Genomic DNA, 25,519 nt, shown 5'->3' with positions numbered 1-25,519 from the left:
ATATCCCTATTAACTAGTATGAATTACACTTATCTAAGTTTCCTTAATTCTCAAATAATTGTTATCAATTTTTGTTTTGGTAACAAAGTTTTTGCATTTTAAATAGGGATTTTATTTAATTACATATTACCGAATTGTGTATTAAGGCAATTATATTTGATATTTAATCATAAGAATTTTAAGTTAATAATCTTTAATTGTTTCTTTTAATAAGAAAAACAGAACAAACGCAAGAGTAGAGCAATCTTCCAACTCGATATTGTTCATTAATTTATCTTATACCGATCACATTTTTATTTCGCTTTCGTTCGGTTTATTTAAAAAATAATTTCCACATCAAACCAACATCAACAATACACAAACTGGGCCATATTCTTCTGTTTTCAAAAACAAAATATATAGAAGTTTATCACCTATATATTATGACTTCTGATGGGTTTTGTTGCAACTTTAGTAGAGAATTAAGTCTAAACATATGCAATAAACAATATTGTCACAACGTCTGTGTTACATAAACAAACAACTTCTCACAATGCGATCATATACAATCCTATATAGTTTTTAACATATGATTGTTTCTTACATAAAAATTCTACTTTGAAATTCTTTTCTTGTAATCTTCAGAAATCTAAACAAATGGAAAAACAGACGTGTTATTACGTACGGTTCTTCTAAGTATAGTTTAGATAACAATAACATAAACCACATCGAATATACAATCTTTTTATGCTCGCATTATTATAAACGGTTTTTATAAGTAGAGTTTATATATAATGTCCCTAGCGAATCCATACTCAATTTTGGACCAACTTTTTTCAATTGATTATAAAACTGACACATAAGATAAATTTGACATTTTAATTAAGTGATAACTCAGCAAAATTCTTTTGTAATTATTACAAATTTTAAATTATAATTTTTTAAATATTTCTCTATTAATATATAAATATATAGGGGATTCTTAAATTGAGATAACTACTATTTACATGGTTCGTGGCCTTGGGAAACACCCGTTTGATATGTTGTTTTTATCATCCAATATTTCGTACAACTTGTGTTGGTCGATAAAAAAACGAGTGAACCGAAGTTAACGTGACAAATAAATCTGATCTTCTTTTGGTTGGGTAATGGAAAGTATTTTTAGTTCCAACAATGTCGTTGGTATTCATTCAGATCCCATTTTCTATTGAAATTTCAAAATATCAAAATTTCTACAAATTTAAGATTAAAATTCAAATGGTACGGTCTCATTCATACCTGTTTGTCTAATTCATAAGCAAAAACCAGTACAATGATTCATGCAGTTAATCTGAACCAGTAAGCTTTATCTTTTCGTTTCTTTTTCCTCACAGCCTAACTAAATTTATTTTCATTATTTTGTCTGTAGATTCATAATTTTCTAAAGCAACATTTTTTGCTCTGTACGAGTGTAGCTCTTAATTTTTACTAAATAATTTTTATGAATATAGTCATATGTTCCCATTATCATTTCGTTTCGAGATAAATGTTAGTCTAAAAGCATGTTTTATCATTTTCAAGACATCAGAAAAAAACTGTCGAACCAGTGATCCTCTGTACAAACTTTTCCTTTATCATTTCCACGACATGATTCACGTCTTTTCTTTTTTTTTTTGGGTCGAATTCACGTCTTTTCAAAATTAAAGAAATACACAAAAAGAACAGAGAAGTATCAAAATAAATGAAGTGTTTCAAATAAATGGAGACAACGTAACAACGTACTACACAACAACGTTCATCTCTCTCCTCTACAAGTGTTTAAGCTCATGGACAGAGACATCAGGAATGCCATCACTGCGAGACAGCACAAGAGGAACTTTCGAGGCCTCATGTGCCTTTGGATTAGATGAGTTCTTCTTCTGATTCCATAGTTACTGACTTTCTTGTTTTTTATCTAATTTTTGCCAAGAAATAAGTGTGTAAAAGTCTTAGCTTGTTTAGGACAAACTTTTCATTTAGTTAAATGATATTTACAGTTTAGCAAGTGTTTCAGGTCGTTTCGAATATAACAAATTATTAAAAAAAATTCTTTAGTATTACAAAGTTCACAAAGCGCATTACACGATTTAAATTTAAGAATATAAAACCGATTATTAAAAATTCGAAATAAACCAGCTTGTTCCAAGAAACCGCAGTAGTAGTACTCTCTTTCTCGTAGCACTATCAAGAAAACATTCTGAATCAAACGGAGAGTTCGGTCTTGGAGATCAAGATACCATCACTATCAGCATAAAGCCACTCTCCATCTCTAATCAAAGTTCCTCCAATATAAACCGGCACATTCTTCTCACCATGACCTTTCTTAGTAGACTTCAGTGGGTTAGAACCCAATGCCCTAACCCCGACATCGCAGTCATTGATCTCATCCACATCTCTAACGCATCCATTCACCACAATCCCTGCCCAGCCGTTGTTCTGAGCTAACTGTCCGAGGTTTCCTCCAACAAGCGCGCATCTCTTGCTTCCACCACCGTCTATAACTAAGACTCTACCTTCTCCTTTGGTCTCTAGTTGGTTTCTGACAAGGACATTGTCTTCAAATACCTTGAGTGTCACGATTGGTCCTGAGAAGCATCTTCTTTGGCCATAGATGTTGAAGATTGGGTGGAGAGCGCGTAGGTCTCCGTTTGCTATTAGTTCTGCGTTACTGTCACACGCTTCTGCTGTTGGAAATGCAGCCATATGGGAGATTGTGTCTGTTTTGCATTTGGAAAAACAAAGGGATAGAGTTAGTAACTGAAAGAAGAATGAGACAATAACAGAACAAATAAAGCCTAGACAAGGGATATTCCTTTTTCAACCTGAACAATTCAAATGATTCAAAGGTATCATTTTGTTACTAGAAAACATATGACAATAATTAACCACAAAAAATCATACAAGTTCAAGAGAAGCGTTCAATAATCAGAATAAACGGTTTATAAACAAAGTATGCGAAACTTTTTGCACATAAGTGGTATTTGCAATTAGAAAGATTCTAATTGCAAACATCAAGACTCCAACTGCAAACAATTAAAGAAGTACGATGCTCTGAAGACTCCTAACAACTGAGACTTTTAGAATTAATTGCAGTTCATGAATTGATGACAGTTTGCTTGACTCGTAAGTCTAATCTAGGTTTAATAACACATGCTTTGCGGATTGTTTACGAGGTGAGCCAGAAGCTATGTAACAACAATCTTTTAAGATTATTTTCATGAACTAGATACTAAACGTAGAAGAGATGTAGATAACTTCACTTAGGAAAGTAAACAATGAAATCTAAAAAGTCAAACCCGTTTGGATCTTATAACATGAACTGTTTATGTTTTTGTCGGAAGGACAAAGCGCCTCCAAGTTAACATATATGGCAGGAATATAACTAGATTTCACTATACAAGAGCAAAATCCAAACGATCTTTACTTGAAAACTCACTTAAACAAGCGAAGGGAGAAGAAGAAGAAGTAAAAAATTTACCAGAGAGAGAGAGAGAAAGAGGTCCAAAGCTTTCGACTTTCTGCTACGGATCAGTGATTCTATAACGACGATGCATATATAATACAAGCGAAGGATAACGTCAGCTTACTCGTGTCAGGCTATCTGGTTCACTGAAAATCCTCATAGAAGCTTGTGCCCGCAGAGCCACTTGGGTCTTTATCGTGAACCTGTCGGTGCGGGTATTTTCAATCGGGTCGGGTCATTGACATTTTTCAATAATTGACTTTTTGTTCCGATTGTCATAACGAAGTTCGTTGGGTCAATCTCATATATTTTATTTTAAAAAATGATTTAATGGGGGCCTAATGAAAATGGATTATTTTTCTTCTCCTTTTTTTGATCAGTCATATTTTCAGAAATATTATAAGATGAAGAAGATGAAAATTGAAGAAATGATTTGAGGTGAAAAGAAAAAAAAAAGAAAAAAAAAGAAAAAAAAAACAGCTGGTAAATAGTTTAGTAATAGATTGTAAATTCTAGAAAACAGCAAGGATAAATTCAATAATATACCTTTTTCATTTAAAAATAAAAGTAAAAATATTAAAAATAAAAGTTCCATTTTACAGTTTTCATTACTCACAAAATTTTCAGTTTTCAAAACAGAAAACAAATAGAATGTATTTTTCTTTGTCTTGTACACATAATTAAAATAAAAGTGTTGGTGAGCCTAAAAATGTGTGCGGTGGGGATAATACAATAAATATCAAAAACCAGATAGTAAATCAGAGAACAAAGAAACAATAACTAACTAACTAACTAACACATGGCGATGAGAGACCTTGTCAACGGCGGAGCCGCCTGCGCGGTTCCCGGCTCTTCTTCTTCCTCTTCCAACCCTCTCGGAGCTCTCACCAACGCCCTACTTGGCTCCTCTTGCAAAACTCAGGTTCCACTCGAATCGCTTAAAAGCATGCGTAACCTGGACTTGGTATCATAATCACAATTTTATGATTCTAATTTGGTGAGTAGGAAAGGCTGAAGGAGATACCTAATGCTACTCCTTCAGGTCCCGGGCCACAGTTTTACTCTGAAGATAGGTCACTTCCAGGGTCTGAGTTAGATCAGAATGGTCTCGGTGCAGCGTGATGGACCTACTATGCCTCCAATGGGACCTATGTATGAGCCCACATTTGAAGGTTTGTGTCTTTGTGATCTAGTGGCAGTACCAAATGGATAGATAATGGGGGGTTTTGATGTTGAATCAATGGTAACATCTTCAATCACATTTTTCCACTGAAATGGTCCCATATGCTTACTGATTATGAAGTTTCTGACATTGGTAGAAAGTTTAGTGACGAGCTTTTTAATTTGTTGTATGTAGCTTTCACATGGACCAGAGCAGTGGGCTGATGAGTTCGCTTCCGGGAAAGGACAGCAAGAATCGGCTGAGGACCAATGGGTTAATGAGTTTTCGAAGTTGAATGTTGATGACTGGGTAGATGAATTTGCTGAAGGGCCCGTGGGTGGAAAGTTCAGCTGATGCATGGGCAAATGCTTATGATGAGTAAGTCCATGATTATTTAATTGATCTATCATAAATTCTCATTTTCATGTTTCATTTTATCTATGAAGACATGAACAAAGTTTAACCAACAGGCATTTTTGACTTTCAAGTCCATCTAACGAAAGTCTCTGCCTCTTCAGGTTTCTCACGGAAAGAAATGCTGAAAAACAAAGTAGTGGTGTCTACGTCTTCTCTGACATGAATCCTTACGTGGGTTACCCTGAACCTATGAAAGAAGGGATGAAACTGTTCCGCAAAGGACTTCTTAGTGAAGCAGCGCTTGCTCTAGAAGCTGAGGTTATGAAAAACCCTGAGAATGCTGAAGGTTGGACGTCACACACGCTGAGAACGATGATGATCAACAGGTTACTCAGATTAATCATTAATTACCAAATGACTTGATAAAACCAGAAGAGATTACTAAAAAATCATTTAACATTGTGGATGCAGGCAATAGCTGCAATGATGCGGGCACAGGAGGCCGATCCCTCTAATCTAGAGGTGCTTCTTGCTCTTGGTGTGAGCCTTACCAATGTTCAGTGCCTGAAAAACTAGCAATATGTGTTTGGTTTTGGAACTAGATAGGTGACTAATATTTTCTCCTCTCTGTAAATACAGAGCTGGAGCAAACAACTGCGTTGAAGTATTTATACGGATGGCTGCGGAATCACCCCAAGTATGCTACAATCGCTCCTCCAGAGCTTGCTGATTCCCTATACCATGCTGATGTAAGTGCCGTGCCCTTCCTCTAGCAAAATTCTCCGCAGTTGAATCTCATCTCATAGACACTAGTCCTTGTCAATGTATAAACCAGATTGGTAGATTATTCACTGAAGCATCCCAGATGAATCCTGAGGACGCTGATGTGCATATAGTGTAAGGCGTTCTGTACAACCTGTCAAGGGAATTCGATAGAGCAATAACTTCCTTCCAAACAGCTTTATAATTAAAACCAAACGATTATTCGCTTTGGAATAAGCTTGGTGCAACACAAGCCAACAGTACTGTCCAGAGTGCTGATGCCATATCTGCTTATCAACAGGTAAACTGTTTAATCAAAACACTTGCCGAAGTTGTTAGAATTTAAACCCTTTGTCTAGTGCTTTAAACTTAGATTGGAATCAATATCAAAAGCTCTTTCTCTTTATTCACTATCAATGTGTAACCTTACAAGAACAAATAGAAATCACAAGCTTCTCTTAAGAACCAAAACCTTAACTATTGATTCTCTTGTTCTCTCTCTATTACCTAGCTCTCGTATCTTTTTTCGGATTATTCTAAAGCCATGACCACCTCCTCTATTTATAACATCATGAGCCTCTTAACTCTCCTATTCCTTGTGATATCTACCTTATAAATCTGCATTATTATTATTATGATAATATAATTAATGATGTGATGTCCTTGTTAAGGTAATATAACTAATGAAATTGTTAAATTGATGTCCTAAACAATAATCATTTATAGTGATATCTATGTTTCCAAACAGTATCAAAAGATATTTCAGTTTTAATAACATAGACAAAAGATTGACGTGAGTGAAATTGTAATGATGTAATTTATGTTAAGATAATATAATTAATAAAATTGTTAAACTAAATAAAATATGAAAAAACAATTAGTGTAGTTATATTAATGAAATTACTAAAATGATATTCGTATCTTTTGGTTGCCTGCTTGATAGGATTATGCTTTTTGCTCGTCTTTGTTTTACTCACTGATGTGGCTTCTAATTTTATCTTCATTGTAAGAGTTGCAACTTCCCGTAAAACAAATCGATCTGGGTAAGAACCACTCGGAATTTAGGGTTTGAATAGCATAGCTTCTCTACTACTCACAGAGGGTTCTTCCTGCAAGACGTCGAGGTTCCTTGCCTCACAAGCTTCGATTAGGTCTTGTCTTGAGGCGCAGCTGCGGAAAGTTAGCAAAGTTAAGAAAACTTGAGGGATTTAAATAATTATTGGATTTTTCTTGTTCACAAGCTCTAATACATACCTTAACGAGAGCCTCAAGTATTGCCAAGCGCACGAACATAATAAGGTATTGATTCTTTGTACATCCCCTGTTACAATTAGAAGCATACCAGATTCAAGTTAGTTCCAGACCAAAACAATCATCAAACATCAGATATTTGCTTCTAACACAAGTAAAGGAACTCTAACCTGGTTTGCATAACTGATTCCCATATTTGCCCAAGCACGAACATAATTAGGTTTCAAATCCAGAGCCTGCCAGTAACACGACAGTCAGACAGTACAATGGAAACTTCTGTAGAGAGAAAAGCCCAATTCTGTCTTGGCCCACTCCAGCCCAGCAAGAAGCCTGCATAAACAAAAAGGAAACGCGAAGTTAGTTTTTTTTTTTTTTTTTTTTTTTTTTTTAATATTTATATTATTTATCTACCCGAAAACGGGGTTAAGCATCGATTACAAGCATGATTTGAACAAAATGGTCTAGTGCTAAACGTTTCATCCCTAGCTTCGCTCAACCACCTCTAAACCGACGCATTCCGCTAGTTAGATCCGTCAACATTCGACTATCAATCCCCGTTCTCGATCGGTAATGGTAAGCATTCGAGGGTGGCGTTCACCTTGTTTCCGAGGTTGCCGGTTCATCTTATGCCATCACCGACGTAGCTAGTTCGTGACGATCTCCTCACACTCGCAATCTCAACTTCCATTTAAGCGCATAGACAGATAAACATAACCCGAGAGCTTCATACCTGAAACCATCGCGAGTTCACCCATCTTGAGCAAAAGCCGGTTGAGCTGTGACCACTATGTCTTGTGGAAGGGGTACCTGCAAAAAGAAGGAGGACATCCTACCGAAGCCTGAAAAGCCAAACTCGGTACTGGGAAAGACGTCAAACCAGCGCGCCGCCACGGAAAAGAGTGAGGTTCCAGAGACTCTCGGACCACAACAAATGCCCACGCACTCCATCTCTTAGGACAAGAGGAAGGTTCTAAACGCTTTGAAATGTAACCAACGGTGGCTTTCGAGGCTACTAACCATCGAGAACTAAACCCAAAGACTTCTCCACCAAAATGTGCACTTTTGAAGGATGAAGAGACCACATAACAGAGCCGTGACGAGACTAGGCAAGACCGAAGCAGAGATCCGGAGAGATGACGCCAAAGCGTAGACAACTCCACGCGCCACCTCGCCGGGGACTCCACACGCGCCGCCGGAGAGCTTCAAATGACACCGCCAGAAGAAGCTGAACCCACGCACGCCTTGAAGAGAGAACACCATCGAAGTCCAGACTGGATGGAGTAGAAAGCTCCTCCTACACCGAGACACCAAGGCGGAGGATAAAGAGCCGACACCACCACCCCACACCGACACAGATCCGAGTAGATCCAGGCCAGGAGAGCCTAATCGAAGCACCACGCGCGCCACAAACTCCAGCGAAAGCCAGATCGAAAAAGTGAAAAATTCGACCCAGATCTAGCCACCGTAAAAGCCGACCTCACCACATCCTAACCACCTTAGCCTCGTCGCCACTCCGGAAGAGCACGTCCACCGAACAGAATCGTCGCCGGCGTCCCGTGTTGAAGCTCTGATGACGGAACAGTTCTCTAGAGTTTTGACATGTCGAAAAAGGGGCTGAGAAGCTTGAGAGGCAAAGAGAAAATGAGAGATTAGGGAGGAGTTCTCTAGAGTTTCTTGTTTTGTTATGTCGGTCAAAGACGAACGAAGACAAAAAGTTAATGTTGTTTAATTAATAAATAAAAATCTGCATTATTATTATTATGATAATATAATTAATGATGTGATGTTCTTGTTAAGGTAATATAACTAATGAAATTAAATTGAGTTTGTCCTATTTAGGACATTTAATTCAGTTTTTATTCGATTATTTTGGTTTTCAATTCAGTTTGGATAGTAAAATTAAGAACCAACTAATTAATATATGAATTCTATTCAGTTCCGGTTCGGTTCTAGATTTTTGGTTAATTCTGATTAGAAATCATAAAATTTGAGTTTTTCTAATGAAAATTTGCATGATAATTTGAATAACTTAAAATATTTTGATTAAATATTATGGTAAGTATTTTTGAGTATTTTGATTCATAAATAATATTTTAAAATTATTTGATTATTTTATAATTAAATATATTTATTATTGGTTTTAGTGATATATGATCCACTCAAATAATTAATAGATTCCAAACCTGAATTGAACCTTGTTTTTGGTTGGTTTGGTTTGCTTCTTAGGTTTTGAATAAATGTGCTCATACGTATTTATCTTTGCTATTATTTTTCTAGTAAACCGGTTTCTTTAACCAAAATTTGGTCTGATTTTGTGAGAAACTGGATATTTCACTGATTAGAAGCAAACTAGGTGGTTGTCCGCGATTTCGCGGGTATACATATTTATAAAAATTATATATTATATTTATAATTTTATAATTTTGAATAATAATATAACTATTAAAAATAACTTTTTTTATTTTAAATAGTTTGAAAATCAAAGTCTTGATATTGTATAATCTTAGAAGATTATTGAGATATAGTGTTAATTCTATAAATTTTATTATGTTTCCAAAAGTTTTTTTATGATATAAGTTTTGATTAATAAAAAAACAAAGATTAATGAACAAGAAGTTATTTTATAACACATTCTATTTTTGCATTATTTTTTCTACCATTAATTTTTATTTAGAAGTAACATAGTTAGAAGTAATTAATTAACAGTTATAGTATTACGTAAAACACATGTATTCCAGCAAACATATGAAACATTAAGTACATAAAAGTATAAAATAACAAAAAATACAACTAAGAATACAACAAATGAGTTTTATTATTCTTTACTGATATTTATATATGTATCATTTCTTTTTTCTCATTACAAAATAAGCATGTCAATTTTATTATGATTAAAAAATATCAATAAAGTCTTAACTCTAGTCATGTATTAATATATTGTTTCTTATTTTTAATTTTTATATTATAATAAAAAATCATTGATTAATATTATTTTCAAAAATTTACCATATAATTTTATTATAATCAAAGCTAAAAGAATTATATTAATAGAGTATATTAACTTTAGTCTCGTTTTGGTATAATGTTCCAATATTTCAGTTTTATATTATAATAAATATTTTCATTTATTAACATTATTTTAAAATACTTACCATATATTTTTTCTGTTTTTAAATATACAAATATTTTAATCATTTGTGAAATTAATAAGGCAACTATACAAGTCACTGAAAAATGACTGAATGCTTTTAAATTGTATATTTTACTGTTTTGCAATCATTGGACACGTTTAAAGTGTATATATATATATATATATATAGTGAGTATAAAAATATTATTAGGTTTAAGTTAATTAGTTTTTTGTAATCTATAATTTATTGTATCCACTATTAATAGAAATATGTTAAAATCGTTTGTATAATTATTTTTACCATAACATATGTATTTATATGTATATTTTAAAGTTCTATAATGTAATATATGATAGTTAATTGTTTCTATAAACGAGTTCTATTAATTATTCTTACTTTAAAATGTTTAATTGTTTGTATGATAATATATATTAGATTAAGTATTTTTAGGATTAGTTTTCTTTTTAAAACTTTAAATAAATATATGAAAATTCAAATACTAACAACCAATCAAATTAATAAAATCAATTCTAAATTTCACCTATAAATAACACCTAAGCAAAAATCATTTAAATGACTTCTCAATTAATATACAGATAAAACTGATACATAAGAGGTCTTAAGGGCCCGAAATTTGGTCTGATTAAAATTTTCTTTACAGATAAAACTGATGAGATTTCAAGGTTAATGAGATATTGGACCTAACTTCGACAGAATTTATCTTCTGTAGTCGTTAATCCAATAAAATTAAGATGTTTATTTACTTTGTTATAAAGTTTTTTTTTTGTTCACAACTTTGCTATAAAGTAAAGTTTACATGAGTAAAAATAAAGAGAAGTCGAAAGAGAGTAAAAATAAAGAGAAATGAGTAATTTTATACAGTAGAGTGGAATAAAGTTATGGATCCGAAATATACGCGTCATTTACGGTAATACGTGGGTGGGGTGGGTTTGTCCAAACTTGGGCACATTTAATGTCCAAACCCCAAAATTAAACTCTAGTTAAATTTAGCTACAGGCATTGGAATACTCAAAACCAAAAATAAAAATTAAAACTATATTTACATTTATTTTATTTTTGTCGGAGCAAAAAATTGCTCAGGAAGAGACGGGGAGAGAGATGCGGAGCGCGGTAAACAATGAGTGGCCACGTGGTTATATTTGATTCATTAAAAGGTTTGGTTTTGTAACTTCATGCTACTTTCCCGGCAAGAAATCATGCAAAAACAGATAGTATTATTAAATCTTCAATTCATTCAAGAAAATGATCACTAAATTACATTTTAAATCCAACAAAAAAATCAGATCGTACCAAACGAGTTGATTCTCTAAGATACTATGAACGATTACCTCTGTTTATTCTACTATTATTGAATAATTATTTATATTAATAATCAATATTGTTTTGGTTATTGTACATAATTTAAAACATGTAAAAACATCAGTATAATACCAATGGTATGCGATTATATATAAGATAAATATGTGATACATGTTAGACTATTGCTATTAACGACCCATCCACGAGTTCATCTACTTGGTGATAATATGTGCAGCACTAACTTCTTACGAACATTCACCGCACTGCTCATTATTATTATCGGCAAATAGTGCCCCTGCATGAAGACTATCGATTTACTCATTTACATACCTGAAAATTCTCAAAATAATACATTTCTATATTTTCAAGCCGATGTAAACATAAAAATGTATGACCTAGTCGCTAGCTATCTAAATATAGAGTAATTTATGACCTACTCCAAATATAGAGTAATTTTTTTTTTTTTTGTTCATCACTCTATTTTCTACTCTAAAATAGAGTACCATTGGAGCAAACTCAAACTCTATTATAGAGTTACTCTATTTTAAAGTAAAAAATAGAGTGAACCATTGGAGATGGTCTTATACTATCTTGTAATTGAACTTTTCTGAACTATCTCATGATGACTAACAAATGTTACATGCGTGTGGGACTAAAAGCAACTTTTTTGGTAGCTTCCCTTTATCAAGACACAATAATAGAGAACCAAACGAACCATATAGAGATTATATCATTACAACCAATAAGAAAGCGATCTTTTTATTTCCATTGATCTTTTGGTTGTTGAAGGATAAAATTATCATGAATTGAGCTTAGTTTTGTCGTCAAGTTGTGATATTGAAGCTGTAAAGTACTGAGCTTTTGATGATTTATGCTGTAAAGGGAAGAACTGTCGTATGATTAATAACTTGCTTCACTTTATATATAATTACTTTATTGTCTGCAACGCTATGTTTTGTATATATTGACAAATAACATGAAATATTTGTGATATTTTTGCAACAGAAAATATTTCATTATTAGTTAACTATACACTTTGATAAAAAAAAAAAGTTAACTATATACACTATCCTAAAGGATCTAAAAAAGCGCATGTAACTAATTTATAAGATTAATGTGTTTTTTTATCGACTATAACGGGTCTAAATCATATTGTAATCTCGAAGTTCAACTGTCACTTGGAAATTGAAAATGTTTTTGGTTAGAAATGTACTAATTGATAAAAACGACTCATTCCATTTTGCAATCCTCTTTTGTCAAGTTTCAATCTATACACTTGCTTCATGTTATATTAATATTATAACTTATATATCATAATGGCTCATACTAAGAACACGCATAGTCTATAGTTAAATCAACATTTTGATAATATATGATTTACCAAAAAAATATATATATATTAGTACTGCAGTGCGTTTACTAACTAATTATATTGGTTGTTTTAACAAGTTTGCTTCTTCTAAAATTCCACTACTTATTCTGTGTAGTTTCATTTATTATAACGTGGGAACTAATTTAATTGTTAGTGATGGTTTAATAATAAATGATCAGTGCAAATCTTAAGTTAGACGATTTGTGTCACATGAATGTCATTGTAGATCCTGAAATTGAGGTGGTCAATTTTTCCATGTGTATATTTGCTTTTTAATTAATTTTGGTACTGAAAAATATAATTTCTTGTTGCACGGAACAGTCGCCGAAAGTCAGGCATTGATTCCATATTATGATAACAAATACAAAAGTGCCAAATATGTAGTACTATTGTAACTATTTCGAATGGTGCCGTAAAATAAACAATTTGGAATGGAAAAAATAGGTGAATGGATTACTTTATTTACATTATGGAGCACCATAGTATGTTTGTAAAAGACTTAAAAAATAGTCTTAGTAGGTGTTCTTTGAACTTTTTGCTTTATTTGTTGATCCTGTATTTCTTTGTATTTTACTACCTGTAAAGGAATGTGCGAATGCTTTGTTCTTCTTTTCTTTTTCTGTTTACTTTGGAAAAGGTAGCTGAATGTGATGTCAAAAAGCATATGTTCTGTTCCTGCGGTTTTCAGTTAATAACTTTAAACGAAAATAGAAACAACCAGTCAAAGTCTCGAACCTTATTTTTGAAGAAAGACATTACCTTCTTTTAGGGCTTAGTCAACTTTTGCAATATGCAATTTAATCGACTATATTATATATGTCGTTGATTATATCAAACAATTTTGATATTGTTTTTAAAAAAAAAAAACTGGCCTAACAATGTTGATATTTAGATGCAAATGTGATAACGAAGATGCATTTCGCAATATATAGTGTGGCGGCCAAATATATATATGCACTGTAATGATGTTCTAACATGATCGTTATCATAATTTGAGCATTCTTCGATTGGGTTTTAATTGATGACCAAAAACCAATTAGTAAGAGTATACTATATCGTTTTTTCAAAAAAGAAGTGCACTACGTCAATCTAATGATAGGCGGACTCTAGGATGCTAAGCAACCCAAGTTCAAAAACACTCCATTACACATTAACTTATGGTTTTATAATCTATTTAAGGGAAGTTTACTAAAATGAAACAAATTAGTTATGTTATTACTAGAATGATTTATATTTTTTGAAATTTATTAAAATATTTTTTTGGTCGAAATTGCCCTTACACATAGTTATAACAAAAAAAAACATTACCCAAATGCCCTGATTATTTAATCGACGGCCGATTTGTTTTCAAAAAAATAAATCTATCGACCAATAAGTCTATTTATAAAATCTGTGTAGAAAAAAAAACTACTATTAAAGTGGTGGCAGACTTTTTAGAAAGCGTCAGATTTGTTCACACGGCAGATTTAATTGTCAGATTTGATTAAAAAACAGATTTTTAAGAATAAGTCTATCGAATATGGTAGTAGATTATTTCTAAATGGTAGATTTATGTGGTCAACTTATTTTCTTCTGGGTAGATTTACTTTTTGTGATCGACTTATTTTCTTAAGGCAGATTTATATAGCCGATTTAAGATTGTTGACAGACTTTTTTTTTATGAAGTGGCAGACTTTTGTTTTACGTGATAGCAGACTTTTTGTTTATGTTGCGGCAGATTTATTAACGAAAATCTGGGTTTATGTACAACAATTTTAATTTCGACCCGGTTTACTAATAATTCCGAATCTGGTTTAGTTTTTAGGTTAATTAAACTCAGAATTAGGGAAAATTTTGTACTTGTCGTCATCTCTTTCATCCCTCTTCTCTTCCTTTTCAAGTTGTTTCTTTTCATTCTATTTTAAACACTTGTTGCAATCCTTATTGGTTGGAGAAACATGGATCACATCATTCTGGTCTGCGGAAAGTGGAAATTTGAAAGAAAAAAATGGTTATTTGAAGTGGATAATGATCAAAGTAGTAAATTACTTGCAACTAACGAGGAAACTAGATATGAAGATTTTGTGAAAACCATATATGAGGATTACGAAGTTGATTTCGCAGAACACGAGTTGGAGCTGACGTACGTTTTGCCAAAACCTAAACTGGTCAAGAAAAACCTCGATACCCCTCCTGTGAAAGTAAGAAACGATAGGCAATTTCATGGATTTTTGTGTCTTCACAAAGTCGAAAACGTTAGACTCTGTGTAGAGTTTAAACTGAAGAAAAAAGAGGTTGAAGAAGCTAGCAAAGAACCAGAAGAATTCCTGCAAAAAATGACCCATTGTTGGCAGAGGATGAAGATTCAGATGAAGACAATGATCGATTTGATTACTGCGACGATTCTGATGGAGCAACGTCTGATGACGAAAACTTTACCTCATATGGGTAAAGTCTGAAACATTCTCCGATCAACAGATTGTCATAACCAAACTTTAATAACAGAAAAAAAAAGTCTTGAAATTTCAAAGTGAAAGAATGTTGAAATTGGGATTTAGGGTTTTCGAAATCAAACATCTGAGTCAAAAAATATGTTAAAAAAGTGTAATAACTAGTGGTAATTGAATTGATTTAGCACTTACAGTTTAAATTGGGATTCATCTCCTACACAGATCAAAGCCGATTGCGACTTGAGGAGGAGGTGTCGACCACGGCTGTGAAGGAGGAGTTGTCGACGGCGGTTGTGACAGAGGAGTTGTCGACGGCGGCTGTGGCAGAGGTCTTGACGACGATGGCTGTGACAGAGAACTTAGACGACGGAGAAGTAGATGTCGTCGTGAGAGGAAGAAAGAAAAGGTTTGTTTCTATTTTTTTTTTGTCGAGTTTAACATATATTTTTTATTTTTTTTTAATTTATTTAGTGGCAATTTTGTAGTTAATCAAATTAGTAATTGGCTTTTAGTAGTTTTGCTTATCCCTCATTTTAGTCTAATAATTTAAATTTAATATGAGTTATTGTAATAATTTTAAGACGAATGTGAGTTAGTCTAGGTAATTTCTCATTTAAATATCCGGAATAAAAGTCTATTCATAAGCTACTCCATCTCTTCAGAGATTAGTCTGGACTTTTCTGTGAGTTTGGAATACCCAAAAAAAAAACATTATATCGGTTTTCAAAAAACCATCTCTGTCCATCGAAAATCATACTGCATTTTATCTCTACAGAAACATATTTACTAAGACATTGTTTAACATAAGTTTTAGTCTCAAAGAAATTTCTTCTGAGAGATAACTCGATATTTTTTCTTTAATTGGATAAGTCGATATTTCATAGCAATGTCACAAAAAATAGACATAATTTCAGTCAGCAATATTGCGCATCACTAAACTATGGATGCAATTAGTAATTGTCATATATTTTTATGTCGGCATGGCATAAGTTTGCGTAAAATATCACGAACCTTATGTCAATTTATTGGATATAACTTTTTTTGGTAAAAAATTATTGGATATAATTTTCATAAAAATGTAATACATTCGTACATTCAAATACATTGTTAGGATTAATAAAATGCTTGGATAAAAAAATTATACTCTAGATGAAATGGTCATCAATTCATCACTAGGTTGCTCTAGAAAACAAATCGATCTTCGTTAAAAACACATTTCAGAATCTATAAAGTAAACGCCACTGTTGTAAAATCCAAAGTAAAAGGCTTGAATGCTTGATTTCCATAAAGTATCTGATCAAATATATAGGCCCAATATAATATTTATATTTTGTATTTTTCGTTGTATCAATCTCTGTGGACTTTGGAATTAGAAATATAGAAGGTCGAATGGTCAACTTAACTCCCATAAATATATAGGTCTCTATTTATAAGGTAACGAGAAAGTTTTTGTTTTGTTTTTTTGTTTAGGTAACGAGAAAGTTGGTACTTTCGAATTTCGATGCTGCTTAACTCATTGCAAAAATCGAGCTTTGAAGAAAACCAGAGTTAAAATTATTCAGATTTCACCAAATCAAATTGCAAGCAATTATTTACTCCTCCCGTTTATAGTTATTTAATTTTAATGTTTTAGATTTTTTGCTATTTAAAATTAAAATTTATGTTTTAAAATTCAAATAATATATTTAATTTAACACTTATACATAAATACAAATGTAAAATATGTTAATTTAATTTAAAATACAATAAAATACATCAATATATTTTTAATATGTAATATTTCCTTCGTTTCAGTTTCGTTGTCATTATAGAATAAAAATTTTATTCCAAAATAAGTATCGTTTTATAATTTTCAATACAAAATTTATTAACTTTTTATTTTAATCTATTTTTTTCTAGTGGTTGAAATGTGGTTAAGTGTATTTTAATGATATTTTTATTTAGTAAATATATAAAATTAATTATTTTTTAATTTGTGTGTTCAAAGTTAAAACGATAATTAAAATGAAACATATAGACTAAAACCTAAAAATATCAATCTTTTAAAATATAGAGAGTAAATAAATTTCCATTGAAATATGTGTGTTTTAATTAATTTAGAATTTTCACTGAAGCATTTGATATGAAGACTTGTCCAACTTTTCAATTGTTAAACATAACATTCAAAGCACTAAAGTTTCATAAAATGGTAATTGTAGTAAATTATCCCACATGCGGAACTATATAAATATTGCTTTAGTATTTTGAAATATTGTTTCAATATTAATATTCTTTCTGTTTTTTTTAAAAAAAAAATATTTCACAGAGATAGATTTTTTGTACTTTCAAAAAAATTAACTGACTTTATTGAATTACTATTGGTTAAAAATTATTGAAATACAGAAAATAATACATTTAGTATAGTGATTTTACTAAAAAGTTTATCTTTGTAAAACAGAGGGATTAATTGTGTTTTAAATGAAAATTAGATAATTTGATACTTATTTTAATTAAATATACTATAGCCAGTAGAGAGGACTAGAATATTATTTGGAAACAGTGTACAGTCAACCCTATATAAAAATGATATTTAAAGTAATTACTGGAAACTTAATCACTCTATATTTTAGTTCTACTTGTGCTGCCAAAGTGCTTTATTTTAGTCAAATTGGATCACAATCATATATACTCCTCCATGTAAAATTGGAGTTTATTATTATATCCATAACAATACAATATGCGGTCTAAATAGTTAGTTGACTTGCTAAAAAAATAGTTAGCTGACAAAAATCAATGGCAAGTGTTATACAAGAACAACATCAAAAGTAACAAATATTAATATAGTTACTTATAGGGTCGAAGAAATTTCTATATATAACCATCCCATCTCCTCAGAACTCAACCTACCACATTAAAAACCATTTCCTCTCCTGTACCTCACTGCAGTTTTTTGTGGTTCCCTCTTTTTCTCCAAGCCATTGTAAGCTCCAATCTTCCACATCTTCTTCTCCTCGATTTTCTTACATGCGCACGCACGCACGCACACTCACTCACATACACATCGGGATATATTTTTGCTTCTATTTAACTTATCAATTATCATTAAGTTTTCTTGTGCAGAAAAAGGCGAAGATATGGAGTTTTTCTGGAAAATGATGTCATTGATGAGTCTGATGATGATGGTGATGTGCAAGAGTGTGGATGGTTATAGTAGCGGTTGGGTCAATGCTCGAGCCACATTCTATGGAGGTGCTGATGCTTCTGGCACCATGGGTAATTTTACTTACTCTTTTCTTCAACTTACTTCAAAGTTGGAACATCAAACCTTTTTGTTACGAACTTTAAACCCTTTCTATAATTTTGATATAATCAACATGTTATTTTTCTTTTATTTATATAAAAATAGAAATGAATTATATATTAATATATGAATTCAATTATTAATATATAAAATTATTAAGGGTATATGTATGATACACAATCTATTAATTATAATTAATTTGATTTCAATATCATTTTTTTATTCCTATCATATATTAACTATCGATATTTAGATCTTACAATACTTCAGGAGCTAATGAAACTATTTTAGTAAAGTTTAATTGTCTCAATTTCCGTGGTCTCGCCCATGATTTTTTTTTAAAAAAAAATTACTTAGTATAATATTTTTGAGTAGTTAAAATATTTTTTTTGTTTTCTAAATAATTTGAACGTGTGGAAACTAAGTAGACTACCTACTTTTATATGACAAAAAGCTTTGTAATCTTCTGATAATTTTTTATTTACATGTATTACGAATTTCTAAACGTCTCAACTCTATAGAATCATTTTGTATTGATGATATTTTTTTCGGGGGGATCAGGCGGTGCGTGTGGGTACGGTAACCTATACAGTCAAGGATACAACACGAACACAGCGGCGCTAAGCACGGCTCTATTCAACGGCGGCCAAAGCTGCGGCGCTTGTTTCCAGATTAAATGTGTAAACGACCCAAAATGGTGTCGCCGGGGAACAATCACCGTCACCGGAACAAACTTTTGTCCACCTAACTTTGCTCAAGCCAACGACGCCGGAGGTTGGTGTAACCCTCCCCAACATCACTTTGACTTAGCTCAGCCCATCTTTCTCCGCATAGCTCAATACAAAGCTGGTGTCGTCCCCGTCCAATACCGAAGGTGCGTTTCCGGTTTACCTCGGTGAAATCAAATACTACGTTTTTAATAGTTGATGTTTTAGAAGAATTTTTTATTTATTTCAAATTGGGTAAAGTTTTTTTTAAGTTTTAACGTAATTTTTTTAAAATTTTTATGTTATATAAACTATACTATATATTATACCGTCTATTTTATTATTATTAGTTGAATTATAACTAAATATTTAATGATATTTTTTATAAGTAATGATAAGAACTTTAATCTGTGAGCATAATCATAAAAAAGCTTTTCTAATTAGTGTGTAATATTTATCTTCGTATGAAACAGAGTGGCTTGCCGGAGAAGAGGAGGAATGAGATTCACGATCAACGGCCACTCATACTTCAACCTCGTACTCATAACTAACGTCGCCGGTGCCGGGGATGTAGTTTCCGTCTCCGTTAAAGGGACAAGGACAGGTTGGCAAAGCATGTCGAGAAACTGGGGACAGAACTGGCAAAGCAACGCAAATCTTGACGGCCAAGCTCTTTCCTTCAAAGTAACAACTAGTGATGGCCGTACAGTCGTCTCTAACAACGCTACTCCTCGTAACTGGAGCTTCGGACAGACTTATACCGGAAAACAGTTCCGAGGTTAGAGGTGATGACGTGGACTGAACACTTTATGATGAAGAAAAAAACGTTTTTACTTATTACTGATTTTGGAATTTCTTAGAGTTTGCATAGTTTTTTTAAAAAAATGTTTCGGAATTTATCTAATTAACCCAAAAGAGAAACTAAAATAAATAATTAAATGGCGGAAAAACAAGTTTTTTCACCGGCAGCTTTTGTAATTTGCCGGTGAGGCTGAGGTGAACAGAAAGGGAGAAAAGGAGCTTTGTGTTTTCACCCGCCGCCTGAGCATTTGAGATTTCCTTTTTTTTTAATATATGTTTTTTTTTTGTATTTTATTTGGCTTTAAGATGTTCGATGATATGTTTCTGTAAGGCAATGTCTATTGAACTAAAAGTAATTTTATAGTTTTATATGCTTAGTTTTTCTTGTTCTTCTTTAATCATGAGAGACCAACATCATTATCACAAATTATTACGCTAGTTTTATAGTCTTATCCTTTATTTCTTTGATTCGCTGTTAATTCACGATATATAAATGTCATATGATCTAATATGAAATTTTACGCCTAGAAAATGTTATGTTGTAACAGACCGATATAGGAAAAGATATTCGTCTGCTAAAAGAAAATGAAATGGACAAGTATGGTAATCAAGATGATGATGTACTGACTAAACTACTACAACCAGGTCGTTTTTATCAACTACTCAAGCCAATGTTATTGTCAAGTCTTCATCTTTTGTAGACATTACCAAACTAAAGACTAGAGCCTCCAATTATCATTTTTCCATCTTCCAGTCTGTTAATAATCTTTTTCTTTCATATAGTTTTTCTACATTTATTTCATGCCTGCTTACCCATTCTACAGTGGGTTGAATAATGAAGAGTCAAGTGAAGACAAGAGTGAAACCAAACCGTTTGGCTCGGTTAGCTTGTGCTCTGTTTCTGGATGAAAGAATGGGACCTTTAGGGATTCAAAACTCCATCCGCTTTATCAAAAAATGTCTTCTGAGTTGTTACGGATATCACAAAAACGTTACATATGATCATATTTAGTATGTCATACACTAAATGATAATAATTAAATTCCAAAAGTATATAACCAGAAAATCAAAGATAATAGTAACACTTTTCAGATATTTTCTTTGGTGTTAAAATAAACCTTAGGACAGATTCTCTATCTAGCTATTTGCTTATTCTCTTGTTTTTCATGATTCGCGTTGTCTCATATGATATAGAAACAGTAATTATTAAAAAAAGTTCATAAATAATCTCGCCTGTATTACTTTGACCTCGGTGAGTTTAGATTTCATGTGCTTCTCTTTCTCTCTGTTGTTTGTTCTGTACCTGGCTAGGGTTTTGCTTTGTCCCTACATCGTTGCTTATGACAATTTGTTTGGTTCCTGAGATTCTGAATCTCACATCCCTTGTTCTACATGTTTTTTGTCAGCCTTTTGTACCCTCTGAATTATGGACATTATAAGTCAGTTGCACGATGAGCTTCTCTTAAAATATTGTCATTACGCCCTAGGCTAAGGATGTTGTAGCAACAATGGTTATGTCAAAACGTTGGAAGTTTCTTTGGATGTTTAAAAACCGCTGAAAGTATTGACATCATAGTCACGTGAAGGAATTTGATATTGCGTGTATACGCACACCAAATAACCTAATGTGCACACTACCACAATCGAATGGTATGTCGATGTAGCACTTTAGGATCGAATCCACAGAGACCAACAATTACACTTTATCTTTATGGGATCAATATCAAGCTAAAACAATATGGGGGTTTTAAAGTTGAGGAATCGTAACAAGCAAGTAATAGATTGAATTAAAGTTTTCAGATGATTAAAAATGCTAGCCTAGGGTGGTTTGATCGGGTGTTAAACAAGTGTGAGCCAAACAATTATTCAAGTTTAATTAAGAGCAGTCTAGAACTCGGATCACTCAAGTAGAACAGCCCACTGTCGTGGAACTGCCCCCTATGCTGATCGATCTTGATACCTAAACTCTCGTTTGGATCAAGATGCGACAGCAAGCAATAGAGGTCAAGTCCGATATGTTCACAAAACACCCTAACATCTACTTTCGCTGGTTAGGGATGCAATGCTCATTCAAGTTATGTCTAGCAACCTATAACACTTTTGATGAATAGATTAAACCTAGAATCAGGCACTAAGTGGTTAACTTGATGCAAGCCTTAAGAACAACAATGAATGAAGACAATCGATTTATAACTTATTTATGTCAAGCTCACGGATCTAACACCCTAACACCCTAGACTAAGCAAGCTGACTACTCAGCCATGGAGCAAGAAAACACAGAGACAGAGACTGAATAAAACATGTGTAGATAAAATAGAATAAGGGTTCAGGGGGTTCTTCTCTATGGTGAGAGAGATGGAGCCTTCTCCCTTTACAAAGTATCAAATCACAAGTCTCCAACTCTAAGGTCTGGTTTCTTCTCCCAAAAACAGCGTAGAATAATCAGGAAAAACAGAAAAAGAAGATATATCAAAACCACAGGCGGCTGGGAGAGAAAATAGAGAGATTAGGGCAAATCCCGAAATAGGTTGTTGTTTCCTTAAAAATCTCTGCCGCTGGAACACTCCCTCGGAACAGTCACTCGGGTTGCTCTGCTATCCGGAACAGTCATCAAGACTGTTCTGCGTGAAAATCACCAAATTGCACTGTTTTCTGCCTCTTTTGTTCCAGCTGGTTCATCTCCCATCCAATGCAACTCCAGACCTGTAATGACTCGAAAAGGACTAGGAAGACTCGATAAAGACTTGAAAACCAATTTAAAAGCATATATACAAGATGTATAAAACACCATATATCAATTCTCCCAGACTTAAATCCTTGTTTGTCCTCAAACAATATCAAGTATCAAGAACAGGGAGAAAGGTTTGAAAGTGTGGGAACTCTCCTATTCTCAGCAACCATACTTTAACCACGAATCTCTGAACCATACAAGCAGTAAAACTAGGACAACACACCCTTACCGGAACCCCACTGACTGCTGTTCAAAAATCGGCTCCATACTCTTCATCTCAAACCTGAAAAGCAACACTATCGAGACAGAACTCCCTACATTCATTTAAGAGTAGCGTGAGCTTCTCATCATAGGCATCATTCAGGGTAGACGGTCTAGGTGTGGAACAGGCTATTTAATGGTGGAGTTAAGAGTGTTTAGGGGCTACCATTTCATTGAAGAGGATGCAGGATATCACACAAAATGGCAAGAGAGGATAGATCCATTGATGTCCACAGCCTCTACTCGTTTTTGCTCTATCTGGTGCGACTGTTCTGATGACGGAACAGGCAACTGATTGTTCTGCTTTCTACTTTCCTCTACACACTCTTCAATACTTGGTACCAACTTCTTGCTCGACCTTTCCAGTGGTCCAGTGGCTCCATGTTTCTTTTCTTTCTTCCCCTTCTCCATCACATTAATCTCGTTTTTTTTTTTTTTTTTTTTTTTTTTGAATACTGATATGGTGATGTGACGAAGAAGGAGGTAATACATGATCGTTCCGAGTGCCACTGGTGGTTCTGATTTTGCAACCATTCTGGTTCTCCACCCCTGCTCTTGCGCAGTTCATTGGTTATGGAGCAGTTGCTCCCTTAATCTGCTTGTTCTCCTTTCTTACTGAATTTCTGTAGCAGTAACGAGTAGCAGGCTGCGTTGATCCTTTCCTCTCCGACCTTTTTGCACATATCTGCACATATGACACTGAAAAACAAATGCATGAAGGTGGAATAAAGGCTAAGGTGCAGGGTGGGAACTAGCTAAAGATGAGCTAGCTACTCAGGATCAGCAAGATGGATAAAAAGGGTAAGAAGTCCTGAGTGTGTTCTCGTTTCCCTGATCTAATGCCCATAACAAGAAGAATTTCAGTCAAGATTAGGTTCAAGTAAGGTGGAGTTAAGTCTACCCAGTGTAACCTGATCGGCTGAGAACTTCTGGAGAATCAAGTGAGATATGTCAGGGTTTTCCAGGTCTACATGTGTGTCTTTCGCCACTGCTAAGGTCACTGAATAAGATAACTAAAGCACGAGGTGGTCAGTGATCAACACAGAATAAGGTCCTAATTCCCACAAAGTTTTGACTGACTCAATAAAAACTGACTCAAATTGACCCAAAAGAAAAACAAAAGAAAGAAACAAGTTAGTAAACGACGAAAACCCTCCCCCAGACTTACTTCACAACGTCCCTGGTGTGAAAATAAATCAGAGAGAAGGAGAAAACAAGGAATTTTTTTTTTTTTTTTTTTTTGGTCGAGATACTTACCTGAGTGGAGCAGGCGCTCCATGAAAATTCTGGGTGTTCTATCGTCAGATGATCGCCTGGAACAACCGCTCTTTTCAGGGGGTAGGTTGTTCCGTTTCTGCAACCCAGAATTTTTGAAGTATCTCGAATTTTTTTTGCTTTTTGACCTGAAACTTAATAAACTAAAACGAAAATTGAGTAAACAAAAACAAAACCAAGTTATATTTACACTTACCAGTGGGTTGCCTCCCACCAAGCGATTGGTTTAAGTCTCTAGCTTGACTTGGTGACTGAGATCAGTCGGGTTGAGCAGGAGGGCCTGTTCCAAAACAAGCTCCACAATCAGACATGTTCAGCTTCAAAACCCTGCTCAACAACCCTTTCACAGCAGCTTCCCCTTTCTCTTTCAGCTCATGTGTGAGAATAGCTCTGGCTTTAGAGAACGGTTTAGAGGTACCCTTGCACTTTACCTCATACTCAATGGAGTTCTCATCACACTTGAGAGGTATCAAAGTCACTGTAGGATCTCCCTTGACCCTTTTCTTCTGGACTTTCTGTTTCACCCTTGAATTCCCTCTGAATTTAGTAGGATCAGTGCTAGGATCTTCATCAAAGAACAGTCTGCTCTCACCCTTATCACCATGCTCCTTCTCTGGAACAACCTTCAGCTTTTCTACATCAAACACTGAGATGCGAGAGGCGTGTGATGAGGAAGATCTGGTGGGTACAGCCTTGTAGAAAACTTTCTTGTTGATGTTGGAGAAGCAGACTCTCTTGTTGGGCATATCGATGGTTGCTCCAACAGTAGCCATGAATGTCCTTCCAAATATCAAAGGCATCTCATGATCTTTGTTCATCTCAACAACCTGAAACTCAGCAGGAACAATGCATTCCCCTACTTGAACATGAAGGCTGCGGATGGTTCCATATGGGACTGCTCTGGAAGAGTTTGCAAAGGTCAGGGTCAACTGAGAACGCTCAACATCAGCAATACCCAAATCGTCTACAATAGCCTTTGAGATGAGATTCACACAAGAACCAGAGTCACAAAGAGCGTCCTTGAAGGTTGTTCCTGCGATGGAACATGGGAAAACAAACTTTCCAGGATCATCAACCTTAGGCAATACCTTCAGTGCTGGCGTAGACAGTGCTCTGGTATAGAGGACCTTGATCTCCTCTTGAGTCTCTCTACAGTGTTTAAAGAACTGGAGCAATGGACGAATCTGCAGAGCATCTTCGAATGCAAGTTCTTTAGGAAG

At 33.8% G+C, this 25,519-nt stretch overlaps 2 protein-coding genes and 1 pseudogene across 9 annotated transcripts; 2 read left to right on the top strand and 1 right to left on the bottom strand.

The window, feature by feature from the left end:
- Nucleotides 1-2,012: 2,012 nt before the first annotated feature.
- Nucleotides 2,013-3,690, bottom strand: LOC103851838 (putative 4-hydroxy-4-methyl-2-oxoglutarate aldolase 3). Of its 7 annotated transcripts, XM_033284185.1 has the most exons (3): nt 3,476-3,609; nt 3,429-3,432; nt 2,013-2,717 (listed from the first exon to the last, which is right to left on the bottom strand). In XM_033284185.1, exon 3 carries the CDS (start codon nt 2,698-2,700, stop codon nt 2,200-2,202), a length of 501 nt encoding a protein of 166 aa, XP_033140076.1. In that variant the 5' UTR covers nt 2,701-2,717; nt 3,429-3,432; nt 3,476-3,609; the 3' UTR covers nt 2,013-2,199. The 7 variants fall into 7 exon arrangements, with proteins under 7 accessions (XP_033140076.1, XP_033140073.1, XP_033140074.1 ...); XM_033284182.1 differs by lacking the exon at nt 3,429-3,432 and having other exon boundaries at nt 2,013-2,722; nt 3,477-3,690; XM_033284183.1 differs by lacking the exon at nt 3,429-3,432 and having other exon boundaries at nt 2,013-2,719; nt 3,476-3,669.
- A 240-nt stretch (nt 3,691-3,930) lies between these two features.
- On the top strand, nt 3,931-11,817 carry LOC103851924 (annotated as a pseudogene).
- Nucleotides 11,818-12,019: 202 nt separating this feature from the next.
- EXPA14 (expansin-A14) lies at nt 12,020-20,414 on the top strand. Of its 2 annotated transcripts, XM_009128703.2 has the most exons (4): nt 12,020-18,203; nt 18,344-18,496; nt 19,086-19,398; nt 19,705-20,414. In XM_009128703.2, exons 2-4 carry the CDS (start codon nt 18,358-18,360, stop codon nt 20,012-20,014), a joined length of 762 nt encoding a protein of 253 aa, XP_009126951.1. In that variant the 5' UTR covers nt 12,020-18,203; nt 18,344-18,357; the 3' UTR covers nt 20,015-20,414. The 2 variants fall into 2 exon arrangements, with proteins under 2 accessions (XP_009126951.1, NP_001288870.1); NM_001301941.1 differs by lacking the exon at nt 12,020-18,203 and having other exon boundaries at nt 18,358-18,496; nt 19,705-20,014.
- The last annotated feature ends 5,105 nt before the right edge of the window (nt 20,415-25,519 follow it).

The sequence above is a fragment of the Brassica rapa genome, chromosome A02 (genome assembly GCF_000309985.2).
Source record: "Brassica rapa cultivar Chiifu-401-42 chromosome A02, CAAS_Brap_v3.01, whole genome shotgun sequence".
Classification (NCBI taxonomy): domain Eukaryota; kingdom Viridiplantae; phylum Streptophyta; class Magnoliopsida; order Brassicales; family Brassicaceae; genus Brassica; species Brassica rapa.
Note: the sequence above shows the minus strand (reverse complement) of the source record. Positions and strands in the feature narration are given on the sequence as shown.